At 37.9% G+C, this 14,527-nt stretch overlaps 2 protein-coding genes across 2 annotated transcripts in view; both read left to right on the forward strand.

Annotated features, from left to right (window-relative positions):
- Nucleotides 1-9,789, forward strand: part of LOC117995636 (protein AF-10-like) — a 57,123-nt gene extending 47,334 nt beyond the window's left edge. The window contains exon 26 of the mRNA XM_069508989.1: nt 524-9,789. Coding sequence (XP_069365090.1) covers nt 524-559 — 36 coding nt within the window. The 3' untranslated portion in view covers nt 560-9,789. The remainder of the gene's footprint in view (nt 1-523) is intronic.
- Nucleotides 9,790-13,378: 3,589 nt separating this feature from the next.
- Snmp2 (Sensory neuron membrane protein 2) overlaps nt 13,379-14,527 on the forward strand; it is a 36,968-nt gene continuing 35,819 nt past the window's right edge. Inside the window, exon 1 of the mRNA XM_034983564.2 lies at nt 13,379-13,508. The gene's annotated coding sequence lies outside the window, so the exon portion shown is untranslated. The remainder of the gene's footprint in view (nt 13,509-14,527) is intronic.

The raw sequence follows: 14,527 nt of genomic DNA on the forward strand, positions 1-14,527 counted from the left end.
AAATTTACATTAATGTTAAGGTGGAGGAAGTGCCGGGATAGCCAACTCTTAAGGCAAAATGCCTCCCAAAAGCGGTGTTAAGACTCATTTCGTATGTTCAAAGAATCAAGTTTTGGCCTCAAAAACTACAAATTTAGTTATTTATTTTATAATATTATAAAATTAAAGATATTCTTTAGTGAATTACGAGAGCCAAATCACGATAAGCACAATTTGGCTCCCGGGTTCTATTCCCGGCAAAGGTTTGAAATTTTATAATTTCTAAATTTCTGGTCTGGTGAAAGGCTTCAGCCGTGGCTATAGTTACCACCCTACCGGCAAAGACGTGCCGCCAAGTGATTTAGCGTGCCGGTACGATGCCGTGTAAAAACCAAAGGGGTGTGGGTTTAATAAAAAACTACCGTCATACCCCTTCCAGGTTAGCCCGCTTCCATCTTTGACTTCCGACTGCATTGTCACTTACCACCAGGTGAGATTGCAGTCAGGGGCTAACTTGTATCTGAGTAAACAAACATTGTTTCAGCTAATAATGCGCGAGGCGGGCGGCAAGCCCAGCTGAAATGAGCCGGGCGCGGGCCCGCTCGGCCCCCTGCGCGCCTGCCTGCTGCTGCGCCCCGAGCCGCAGCGCCGGCGGGACTTCTCCATCGACGCGATCCTCAACTGCGACCGCTAGCTCACACCGCACCCACACCCCTGACGCGACACGACCTCTAGCGCAGGCGGGATCCTCTACTGCGACCACTAGACCACACTGCCTTAAATTCCACATCTATCCACAGAGAGATAGTATAGCTTAGTATAGGGCTCTCTGTGTTACATCCCATACAAATCACAAAGACAAAAATTCAGTGGGCGTTAACGGTTTTCCGTCACCGACCAATCATGAATATGTTTTCAGAAAACATTCGAAATTTATTTCGAAAATGTCGTCAAAAACATTTGAAATTGAATTCCAAAAACCTAGTTTCATTCGTGATTGGTTGGTGTTGCTATATTTTTGTCTCTGTCATTTGTATGGGATTACGTAATAGATAGAGCGCTTCTTCTTCTTCTTCGCTCTGGGCTGGTTTCCGCACTTAAACGTTTCCGTCTGTTGTGCGTGCATTGCCCCTCCCCGCTGAAGTCTTCACTCCAGCCATCCAAGCTCACTCCAGAAGCCGAGTAGACCGCCCAGGTTGCCGAGGGTAGATAGAGCGCTATACTAACTTCTCTCCTTGGATAGAGAGACGCAACATCCAGAGCTAGCTTCTGCAGATTTTACTCTTTCAATGGACGCTTGGATAAAGTCGCATCGCATCGTGTCGAATCGCATCGTATCGTGTCGCGTCTTTTTCTGTCACGCATCCACGACATAGCTATAAAGGTAGAATATACTCTGTCAGACCGACATTTTAATATTTTTTTATCCTAGAACTATAGAAAGAACCTTTACACCTTTCATTTCATTTTACCGCTAATTGTCTAAATACCATTTATTGTATTATGGCCAGTTTTTTTGTCTTTAGAAAAAATAATACGCTTAAGCAACTGGACCTTTTCCTTTCTTTTTTTTATTTTGGTTTTAGTCAGAACTAAATACCTATAATATGAGAAATTAAGTAATTTATTATTTTTAACAAATTTTAACGCGAATATTTTTTTGTCTGATGAAATATTTTTACCATTAATAATAAACTAAGTTTTATCTTCATTAAATTAAAATTTCAACTATTTTAACTGTATATTGCGGCTAATTCTGTTGTACACAATCTCTAAACTAAACTAAAATGGCACGTCTAAATCTATTGCTATCCCTTTCATTATGTTGCTTGCGGAAAAGGACAGCACTACATTTAGACCTGTTAATTTAGTTTAGTTTAGAAATTGTGTACCAGAGAATTGGCCCCATTATATATGTACATACATATATTTCTTAATATTTGAGCATGTTTTACTTTATCACAGAAAATTTTCATAACTCAATTCAACAAAATTATAACAATTTTAACTGTTCGGACAAATATGTCTTTTTATATATTTGACGTAGTTTTCTGCGCTGTAATTAAAAGAATATTTTAATTTTTCTCAATACAAAAGTTTATTTTATAATTTTTCGGAGAATATTTTCCTAACTCCATTACAGTACATAATATATTTCTTTTGATATATTTGACGTGTACTTTTTAGTTGTTATTAAATGTTTCTCAATATAAAAGTTTATTTTATATCAAACTAGCATGTCTTTGCACGGAACGAAAAATAAACTTTACAATTAATGGGGATCATTCGGCATCCGGCGGTTTTACTTCGATGTTAATGTAGTTGTAACATATAGTTATTATGATAGTTTGTAAGCACATACTGCGCGGAGATTAACCCGCGGTAGTATATAGACTCTTGTAGATTATTATACTTATCATAAAATAGATTATGTTTTAACTTTTAAATTTAATATTAAGCGTTTTAAAACTTAATCACTATTATAGTTACGATATCTGATGTATGACTTTACTTTAGGACATAGATAGATTCGAATAGAAAGTCGATTTACAAAAAATCTGTATCAGCTAATCAGGGAACTTTATGTTCAACTCTTTCGTTACAGTACTACCAATTTTATAAGTCACATCGGCAAGACTTGTGTTATCACGCTCATAATTCGTGCGTACCAAATATGGCGCGCATGCAAACCCAATAGCGGACGCTATGATTGGCTGAGATATTTTCGCGCCAAAATGCTATAATGAGATTTCTGCGCAGGTACATTGGTAGTGGTAGTACTGTACCTTTTAGCACCGAGCACTATTCTCAACCAACCAACAGTCGTATTGCTTTGAAATGGTTCTAGAAATAGCGCAGACGTAAGTAGGCACAATCTACCTATTTGTAACATAAAAATAACGGACTTGCACACACTATTTCATCTCTCATTTAACCCCCTAAGGGGTGAATTTTCAAAAAAAAACATTGATGTGCTCGATGCCTATAAGTAAGACACAAAAATGGTTGACTTATTATAATTATTTTGTTAATTAAAGAAACGTTTTCTTTTCTATTAGATTATATCCAAAGACGCGGAAAATTATGCTAACTAATTATAGTAAACACTTTAGCACGTAAGAGATGATAACCGATGAATACAATACACGGACTTACAATAATAATACGATTGCGGATTGCACTAAATTTAGTGTCACTATAAAGTATAAACCTAGTCGCAGCGGCGCGAAACGCGAACCAACAAGTTAATGAAAAAAAAAGGCTATGGACAAAAACTATGTTATGACGTAACTTTGAATAAGTCGACTAAAGTCTTGTTCGTAATAAGGCAAATCTCTTTTGGCACATTTGTTTTGTATCAAAACAACATTATCTATACTCATTATAATAAAACTGTAACAGGCCCAATTCTGTACATTGAAGATAATTCGAATTCCAATATTGAAGTCTTTGATCAAGCAACCTAAGTATGGCCACACAGGAAGCAGTGTATCATTGAAGAATGCAACCAAATCACCTATTAGTGGTGACTGCGAGAACACCACCACAGGCTCACTGAGACAAATGGGACAAAGATAATAGTATTGATCTGTAAAATTTGTTTTTGAGAGATCAATATATTTTTTGAAAAATCTTAATAAACCAATTTAATGTGTACTGCAAAAAAATTTGGGGCCGGTGCTAATTAGCTTATTAGCTGCGCGAATTTTGAACTCCACAATGGCTCCTAATTGGCACCGATCCGACCCCGAAAAATATTGTAATAGGATTCATTTACATAAAAATACTTCAAAACTTTAATAAACCGAGGGTCTCTTAACCTAGCTGAGAAATAAACTGTACTAAAACTGACAAAACGTATTTTTACACGACAAATGTGCCAAAACGCAATTGTTATTGACAAAGGACTAACTTGGACAATTCTAACTACCGGACAATTTGATAACAAATTCGGAAATAAATGATTAATATACTTTGTTTGCTTAAAAGATTAACAAAGCGTAGAAACCTCGGAGAAACACGTAAGCGACGCGTATCGCTCGGCGCTTTAGACGTTCTGGAGTTAGGTTTTTACTCGTATCATGACTTTATTGTCAGTTGGCGGTAACAAGCCTCTAAGACAGATCTATAGAGCGCACTTTGACTTTTGCACAGACTTAAGATTGAGTTAAAACGAGACAGATTTATGTGAAAGATATACATCTGTCACGTTTCACTTTGTCTTAAGGCTAAGCTAAGTCAGAGTGCGCTCTATAGATAGATGTCACCATTACGCATTTCAGCGAGAAGCTACTTGTCTACCTTTTAAGCAAACTAAGTCAAGCTACGGCGGCAACAGAACGATCGTTCATTTTTTGGTCGAAGCAGGATATTGATTTGTGAAATTGTATCAACCGTCGGAATTATGGTATAGTGCATACAGTTTGAGTACGGATCCGCCATATTTGCTCTGTCAACTGTCATGTCAATAGTACGATTTTAGTCCCTAATTTTTTTTAAACTAAGGGTATAAGTAAACCGTACTTTTGGCATGCCAGTTGATAGAGCAAATATACCAAGCCGAGTCAAAATTTATGTAATATAACTGTATTGTTTTGATTCACAGACTAACGAAAAACTTAGACGGTGAACTAAAAAAAACTGTGTTCGCCCTTAATGTTTGTTTATTGATGTCATAATAAAATCTAAATGTGTTGAATCTATATTTACTATGCATTTCAATTAAGGTGATCATTGGAGGTGAAGCGTAAGTATCTAGTTCAAAAAATAAGCAAAACAATAAACAAATCTGAAGTTTTCAACATGGAGATGCTTTTCTTAGTTGAAACGCATAGTTGTTCTATTGTACTATTTTCTATTTGTCTTCAATTGCAAGTGTTTATTGACATTTGGTGATTCTTGCATATGAATGTATAATATCAATCAATAGGTGGATCAGGCGCTACTAATACCTACTTGAAACAAATACCTACTTGTCTCACTTCAACTAACAAATCAGAGCGAGAGGTCGGACCACAGTTGTATTCGACTTGCTCAGCGATATCGATAAGTAGGTTTTGCTTCACTTGAATATCTACTTAGGTAAAATGTATAAATTTTGAGAATTCCCTCGCGATATTTGCTCTATTATGTTGACTGTCATGTCAAAAGTTACAGTTTTGGATAAGAACTAAAATTGAACTTTTGACATGACAGTTGACACAGAACAAAAATGGCCAATTAGTTCGCAAAATTTACGCACTACATTCCATGTGCCCAATCCAGGTATATTTATATAGATTCATGGATACATGTAGAAAATACTAGAGAAATATGTCAAATAGAAAATAGTATAATAGCTGAAGTATAGTTTAAGATCGATGTCCTATACTAGATACCTGTTTAATGTTTCGATGTTAAAGTTTATCTTGAAAGTTCTATTGGATCTAATGGCTTGAAAATTGCGTGGCAATAAAGTTCCGAAGCGGCGCTAATCATGCCGTCTTACTCACACATTATACACAGGTATGGTGTGGGAGTGAGAGGGAATGATAGCGCCGCCATTTTATTAGCACGCTTCATACAACGTGCGACGTGCAGCCAACACGGTTTTTAAAAGGTAGACGGGAAAGCTATCTACAAAAGATGAGCGACCCTTTCCATAAAGTCGAGCGATACTTCGTGTCGCTGTCGCATTGCGAGAGGTCTACCTCCGTGCAGTTGTCGCCCTGCGTTGTATTTGACCAAGCCTCAAATGTTCAGTGTCTTTCCAATGTATCAGTACTCAGTAGTCAATGTTTTAGATGTTAAACTCTCTCCGGCACCCGCTCCATACAAACGTTTGGCTCTCATTTTAATATTAACCACACTCGATGTATAATGCGTACAAAATGAGATCTCAGTCGCCATTTTATCTTAATGTGTCAACTGTCGTGTCATGTCAAAAGTACTATTTTAGTTCTTATTTTAAAGGTTAACCGTACTTTTGATGTGTCAACACACTGAGAAAAATGGCGAGTGAAATCTCATTTTATATGGACTATAATTTTACTTTTTATCCAGTAAACATGGGCTACTTTTTATCTAGGAAAATCAAAGAGTGCGTAGGGGATTTTTAAAAACCTAAATGCACGCGGACGAACGGAACGGTCGTGGGCATCATCTAGTACTAAAATAAGGCCAAATATAGTTTGATTCGTTAATATTCAAACTCGAGACAAGATATATTTGAAGTAATGCCCTAAACGTTATAAAACTACTTGTGATTTTTTTTAGTGAATTTTTAATCAATTACTTTATTTAAATTTTAGAATACTACAAAGAGCTAAACTTCGTTTGTGTGGAGAGCACTACGAATAAACCACTCCTAAATCCACAGCGCTTATTATTGCGTCTAGAAAATAGCAAAATCTGTATTGAAAATTCATTTTTTAAAGACTTTTATACTGTTTTTAATTATTGCAAACATAGTTTTATTCATTCATAGTTGTATTCATTTAGTATAATAATGCATGTCACGAAGACGAGTGGCTCATGCTTGTGTTTAAGTCGTATCGGTATAAGTAAGGTACAGTAAATGTGTGCGTTTGCGAACGCTTGCTCGCGACTGATTGGTCCGACGTGCACGCACACTCACGCAATGCCCGTGTAAACGACGTAACCACAAGTAAAGTTCACTCGCCTTCGTGAATTGCAAGAACTTCAAAAATCTGAATTGTATTTGAAAAAACTTATTTGCATGCTTAATTTTACTGAATCGTAAACTATTATTATTAATCTATGACTGAATAGTAAATTTTGTTCATAATTAAGGTTGAGAAACCTGGTCGGTTTTTTAGTAAAATAATTGTTTTATCGTATGTACTTTTGAAGCTAAGCGGTTACCGTATTATATCTTTACGCCAATTAATATTAATTATTTATGTGGGTCCCTGGCCTACAATAAATGTTTTAATTTTATTTATGATCATAACACTTTTACGGTTTCCACTTAGCGCATTCTCTGGCAAAGTAATTTCAATATTTTTTCTGCGATTTTTTTTATGCTAGCTGTACTCGAGTAGGTTCCGTTTTATTATTACGTGTAATTTAATAATAATTGTTAGTTTTTAAAAACTTAACTATCGATGTGATCTCAGTATAATATGTTCGAGACTTACGCGATTATTTTGTTCACGCGGTCTCAAAACTATTCTTACGCTGTCAAAATGTTAACAGAAAAATGTTAGGCGCCACGCAAACCGGCAGAGCCGAAAACTAGATACATATGGAGTGTAGAGGTAAGGAGCACGATCTCCGTGTACAAAAAGTGTCCGTTAAAATGTGCTAAATAAGGGTGGCGCTACTGTAGCCAGTGGGTACATTTTAAAAAGAGCGTTAAAGCTAATTTGAGAAATAAACTATGTAAATTGTTGAGGTATGGTATACTGGACTGTCACTAACTACTCTAGTCACTAAAAATATTAAATTTTGTAATTCGGCATACTTCACTCCGTTTATAACTACTACATTCATATTACTATCTCTGCAGACGCTAGCGCCGTTTTGGATGGTTTTTGAACTATTATTTACTGTGTATAGCTGGACACTTTCAAACTTTTCCGCCATAAGAGATCGTGCTCCACAAATATATACACTATGAAAATGTACGCTTCCAAAAGCAGAGACAGTCGACGGCTGCGGGCGACGTCATACATTTTCGTTGTGTTTAGCACTGAGGAACTTTCAGAGGCGCGTTCTTTAAACCCTCATAGATGGCGCTGTAAATATGACTTTTGTGCTAATCTTTTTGATGAAAGCTGAGAATTATTATTTAGTGTTTGTAGAAGCCTGAAACATAGCTGGAAATGTCACACATTTTTTGTTTGTTATATCTTTGATGGAGGTTTTTAAAAATATCGTGGGAACTCTTAAATTTTTGGGCCAAAAAGGAGCATTATGCAAATCAAGAATAGTATTGTATTGGAGCCTTTGCCTACTTCCTTGGAAGGGCATAAACAGCGCCATCTATGGCGCTTTGAAGGAATACATCCTGGAAAGTTCCTCATTTCAACCGTATGTCAAAGTAAGAGTAGGTATAGTTCCCGGCAGTTAAATACTCGCGTCTGACCTACGATGCAAGTGCGAGCTTGCGCAGGTATTTCACCACGCGCTCGTGTACGGATATAGAACTCACACTAATGCAGATGGAGAATGTGGGGCGCGGGCTGGTGTGTTCCGCTCCCTCACGTCGCGCGGCCCACTTATGCCTAAAAAATGCTATAGCGACGTGTCTTGTGGTTAACTTTAAGAACGACTATTTAACTGGCGCGGATTATACAATAAGCTTTAAAATAATTAAATATCACTTGCTGTAACGGTGAAGGAAAACATCGTGAGGAAACATTGGGCCAGCGTGGCAGACTATGGCCTAGACCCTTCTGTCTCTGAGAAGAAACCCGGCTCAATACCGGTAATAGGTTGATCATGATAATGATGATACATGAAGCGTTGTGTTTAAGTTGTTATCAGAAGACTCGGTTCTCTTCCACTCTTGTCTGTATGCGTGGGCCCTTACGTAGCATGCAGCGAATGTCATATAAGTATATATTTTAACATCTTTAAGTAAATAAGACAATAGTTTAAAGGTTTTATTAGTTGTTTCGTTCTTTAAAGATTATTTTACTCAGGGTTGATATTTCAATCGCCAACTGAGATAAAGACGTTTTGGCAGCTTTTGTATAGGAAATCTGTCTTCGTCGTCTTTATTCGTCAGTTAATATTTTAGTATAGAGCTTGGTCGGCATACATGTGCGCCATTTTCTTTTTATTTTAAAAATAGCGGCCTTGCATAAAACCTGTGTTAATCAATAGCTGGCATCAATACAAACAAGTATTGTATGAGCCAAAATCTTCTAAAGTGTCACGTTTCCGAGATATCAGCTATCAAAGTTGTACTGGTGGCTAGACTATGACTTCGTCAGTACTACAGTACGCGGCAGAAAGTAATGTACATCGGCCATCAGAATGACATTTCGGCTTTGCAGAGCGTTGTCTGTCGCTCATACCTATATGACGTTATGTCGGTCTCAACGACAGAGACAACGGTCAACAAATCTGCTACCTTCTAAAGGTCGATTTACATAACTGTCTGCCACGTACTGTACTTTCATAGCTCATAATATTTTGGAAATGATTTTTCATTCGCTAAATAAATTTTAACTGTTGAATAATTGAGACATTTTAATATATTTATATTGTAAGAAATGTGAACATGGAACTAAGAAATGACCATTTAATATTTGGAGATTGAAAAATCAGCTCATGATCACTTTTGTTTTTACTTTAGGAACTCTATAAAAGAACACAAATAAATAATAATGGTGATGATTCTGATGGCAATTAAAGTTTAGAGTACCTATTCGTATCTTTTTCTTACCAATGTAATAACTAATAAGAAAAGGACAGACAACTGACAAACTTATTTTAGTTTAAAGTGGAGGACTATTTAAGCTGTTAATATAAAATTCATTTACATCATAAAATTCCATTTTTTAGCAATATTGAAGAGAAAAAGATACAGATACTCTATATTTAGTGTAGAGAAAGACATCAGAATCGACGTCTCTGTATTATATTTTTATTATAAATATAAAACGCATTTTAATATACAAAAAACAGAAAAGCATGTTATGGACGTTATCTACGTACATTTTTCTGTTAGTATTCCGTAATATTTACGCTCAACCCATTTTAAAAAATTTAATGCATGTAGGTGTATTGTCGAACTGCCAATTAATTATTTTTAGTCAAACATTTTAATACCTACTGTCAATAAAGATTTTAAGTGTCTCTTGTGTTTAATTTATATCAAGTAAATTTGTACCTATAATATTTCACTAGCTTATGCTCGCGACTACACAAATTTGAACCCCCTATTTCCTAGGGGTTGAATTTTCAAAAATCCTTTTTTAGCGGATGCCTACGTCATAATAGCTACTGCATGCCAAATTTCAGCCCGATCCGTCCAGTAGTTTGAGCTGTGCGTTGATAGATCAGTCAGTCACCTTTTCCTATAAAATCCTTTTATACGTATTATATTATATATTATACTTTTCCTTTTATACGTATATTTACGAGTAGATACATGAAAATGTGAGATCCCTTGGGATTTAAAAAAAACTTAATCCGCGCGGACAAAGTCGCAGGCACCATCGAGTTCTGTGGATAAATGGGCTGGGCTCGCAAATCAGCCCCCCAATTGTGTAAGAATAACCATTTCATGGCTATCGCAATCGTCAAGAATTCTGCCCTTTGATTGGCTGTGAAAAAATGTAAACAGCGAATCAACCAATCAAAGGGCAGAATTTCTTGACGATTGCGATAGCCATGAAATGGTTATTCTTACGCAATTGGGGGGCAGCTCTAGAAGAAATACAAGCAATCGACGCAGAATACATGTGACTATAGTTATAGTAATCTGTAGTACGCGAGCGCGACAGACATCGACGACCCATACACCCTGAAAACATTGCACACCTTTTAGAGTTCCGTAGCCGAATGGCAAAAAACGGAACCCTTATTTCGGGTAAGTATAGTCGTGTGTAAACTGATCTCTACTAGGTTTGCTCGTGTATCTAATCCTTTGTATATGAGCTGCGCAAACCATCATGTTGCAACTTCAGATTGTACAACTTATTTTGCGTTCACTGTAACTATAGTATTCGACTGGTTGAGATGGCAATCGGGGTGGGGATGCCCGCACACCCGTGAGGGGCAGCGCGGGTGTGCGGGGTGTCCCCCCGCCTCACACACCGATTGTCATGTCGACCTATGGCGTACTATATCTATGTAATGTACTTTGGATACTTTGTACACTGTACATGAAATAATAACAGATATTTTTTTTTAATATTTTGATAAGATTTCTCTAAGGCAATAGGCGATAAGGGTAAATTGGTACATCTTATCACTATTAGCGAATAAATAATTAACATTTATATCACTGATTAGTTCTGTAATCCGTGGACCTACTTACGATTACTTACTCCATCCGTGTCAAGTGGTTCTGTAGGTACTTTTTAAAATATTTACTATATCATCATGATCAACCCATCGCCGGCTCACTACAGAGCACGGATGCACTCTCATAGTGAGAAGGGTTTTGGCCGTAGTCTACCACGCTGGCCATGTGTGGATAGGCCGACTTCACACACCTTTGAAAATATTATGGAGAACTCTCAGGCATGCAAGTATCCTCATGATGTTTTCCTTCACCGTTAAAGCAAGTGATATTTAATTACTTAAAACGCACATAAGTTTGAAAAGTTAGAGGTACGTGCCCGGGATCGAACCCCCGACCTTCGATTAGAAGGCGGACGTCCTAACCACTAGGCTATCACAGCAGCTTATTATATACGACTACTAGAATTTAAAGGGCATCCGAAAGGAAAGGAAAATGTACAATCGGACTTTTCAAAACTTTTGTTTAACACAGGAAATGAAGGAAGTAGTCCGTATAGTGAAAAGAGAACCGCAGGACAACCAAGGGCACCGAAACAACCCAAACCTACAGCAGGCTTCAATCATATACGATATCAATATCACTTACTTTAACGGTTAAGAAAAACGATAGCAACCGTGGCGGGAATGCCCCGCACACCCGCACTGCCCCTGCGTTAACCCGGTGCGACGTGCGAGTGTGCGGGGCATCCCTCCACCTCATACCCCGATTGCCATCTCAAACTGTCGCGGACTATAAATACCTGAGAGTTTTCCATAATGTTCTCCAAGGTGTGAAATCTGCCAATCCGCACTTTGCCAACATGGTAGACTACGGCCAAACCCCTTTTCACTTCAGAGTGAAAAGGGGTTAAGGAGACCCGCGGGGTGATTACGTATCTTGCGACAGGCGTAAATCTCGCGGTCATTGCTGTCAAACGTCCGGCTAGAGAGAGACAGCAATAGCCACAAAGCAAAATAAGAAGAAGAAGAAAGAGCAAATGAACTATCGCATTGCTACTGCTGTCACGTTGCTGTCGCTACTGCAACGTTTTGCGTAATATTCCCGCGGTGCTCTGTAGTGAGCCGGCGATGGGTTCATCATGACCATGATATACCGAAGGTTGCAAAATTCTGGCATTCTTTCTACAAATCCTGCAAGGAACCCTAATAAATTATTTACAAATTTATCAATTGATTATTGTGCATTTATCACAATTGTGAGGGGAGGTTAGTACCAGGTGTGCGGACTGAGATAGATAGATTAATTAATTATTAATTAATTAGTTATTAATAAATTAATTAGTAAATACCTAAAATGTGTAATTTGATTGCGGGCATAACGGTCACCGTGGTGGGGGTCGTACTGGTGGTGTTGATCAGTTCTCTGAGCTTCACCGTGGTCCCTGATCTCGTCGAGAACGTCATAATAAGTGTAAGTAAAAACTATATCTAAATATATAAAAGGAAAGGGGACTGACTGATCTATCAACGCATAGCTCAAACTACGGGACGGATCGGGCTGAAATTGGGCATGCAGATAGCTATTATGACGCAGGTATCCGCTAAGAAAGGATTTTTGAAAATTCAACCCCAAAGGGGTGAAATGGGGGTTTGTAATTTTTGTAGTCCACGCGGACGAGGTTGCGGGAATAAGCTAGTAATATATAAAAGGAAAAGCTGACTGACTGACTGACTGATCGATATATCAACGCACAGCTTAAACGACTAAACGTATGGGGCTGAAATTTGGCATGCAGATAGCTATTATGATGTAGACATCCGCTAAGAAAGAATTTTTCAAAACTCAACCCCTAAGGGGGTAAAATAGGGGTTTGAAATTTGTGTAGTCCATTCGGACGAAGTTGCGGGCATAAGCTATTATTATATATCCGCTAAAAAGGATTTTTGAAAAAATTGTCCCTAAGGGTGTGTATGAATATCTCTCCACTAGGTGGACGGACGACATCAGGCGAGTCGCAGGAAGCCGCTAGATTCCGAAGGCGCAAGACCTACCTAGGTCACTACAAGAGACCTATATCCAGCTGTGGACGTCTATCGCTTGTTGATGATGATAATGATGATGAAAATGGTGATGAAATATATCGTCTTAGGAGTGGGACCAAAGTTCGATTCCCAGCAGGGGAAATTTGGAATTTTATAATTTTAAATTTTCTCTGGCTTCATCTTACTAGGCACTTAGTAAAAACTGCCATACCCCTTTCAGGTCTAGAGCTAATACTAGCACATCAGAATAAAATTAAATAAAGTGGAACAGGCCTCTATCTACAGCACGCGGCAGAAAATAAAGCGCGGGGCCTTTGAGGGTGTGCGGGACGTCCTCACCCCGATTGTTGTCTTGACCTGGCGCGTACTATACCTACCACCTATCTATCGATCTATCAATTTCAGGAGGTGCAGCTCGAGAACAACACGGAGCAATGGGAGCGCTTCGAGTCTATTCCTTTCGGGCTGACGTTGAACGTAAGGATCTTCAACATCAGCAACCCGAGTGAGGTTGTGGCTGGTGGCGTGCCAGTCGTCACTGAGGTCGGCCCTTATGTTTACAAGTAGGTTCTGGCTCATAGATTTGAACATAATTGATACGGGCAAGTTTGTGAACATATTTGCCCGTCCTGCGTCTAAGGGTGCCATAAGTCTGTTTGAATCCATAAGTCTTATTTCTTGAAGAATGTCTAACTTACTTTTCTTTTTATTGATTTTTAGGGTTCCGAACCTCACAAGGAAAAAGGAACCCTTATAGGATCACTTTGTTGTCTGTCTGTCCGTCTGTCCGTCGTGTCGTCAAGAAAACCTATAGGGTACTTCCCGTATACCTATAATCATGAAATTTGGTAGCTAGGTAGGTTTTAAAGCACAAGTATAAAGGAATAAATCCGACAACCGTGAATTTGTAGTTACATCACAGAAAAAATCTTAAAATGTGTTATTGAAAAATTTTCAAATTTCAAAGTAAGATAACTATACCAAGTCGTGTATCGTATGAAAGGGCTTTACTTGCACATTCTAAAACAGATTTTTATTTATTTTTAGGCACTATAGTTTCTGATTTATCGCGCTAAATGTCGATAAAATACGATTATAGTAAGGAATCCTCGGTGCGCAAGTCTGACTCGCACTTGGCCGGTTTTTCTTTATACGTTATTGTTTATTTTGTTAGGGACTTTTCTTTTTCCTTTATGTACTTAGATTATAATAGAGCTAACATGATGTACATATTAGCTATAAAAGCCCAAAAAGTAAGTTTTATTTTCTACTAGCTTAAGCCAAAGGGGGCATCATCAAAGGGTACAGAGGGACAGACGCGTGCGTCCGTCTGTACGCTCCAGAGGCTGGACGCAACTTTGTTTTATACTATGTAGAGGTACTTATAAAAAATCGGTCAAATGCGAGTCGGACTCGTACGCGAATGGCTCCGTACAAGTAATAACACTTTTTAATCTTTTATTTATTTTCATGGCTGCCATTTTGTAATTTTCAGGGTTTCGTACCTCAAAAGGAAAAACGGAACCCTTATAGGATCACTTTTTTGTCTGTCTGTCAAGAAACCTACACGGTACGTCCCGTT

This window comes from Maniola hyperantus, chromosome Z (assembly GCF_902806685.2).
Source record: "Maniola hyperantus chromosome Z, iAphHyp1.2, whole genome shotgun sequence".
NCBI lineage: Eukaryota > Metazoa > Arthropoda > Insecta > Lepidoptera > Nymphalidae > Maniola > Maniola hyperantus.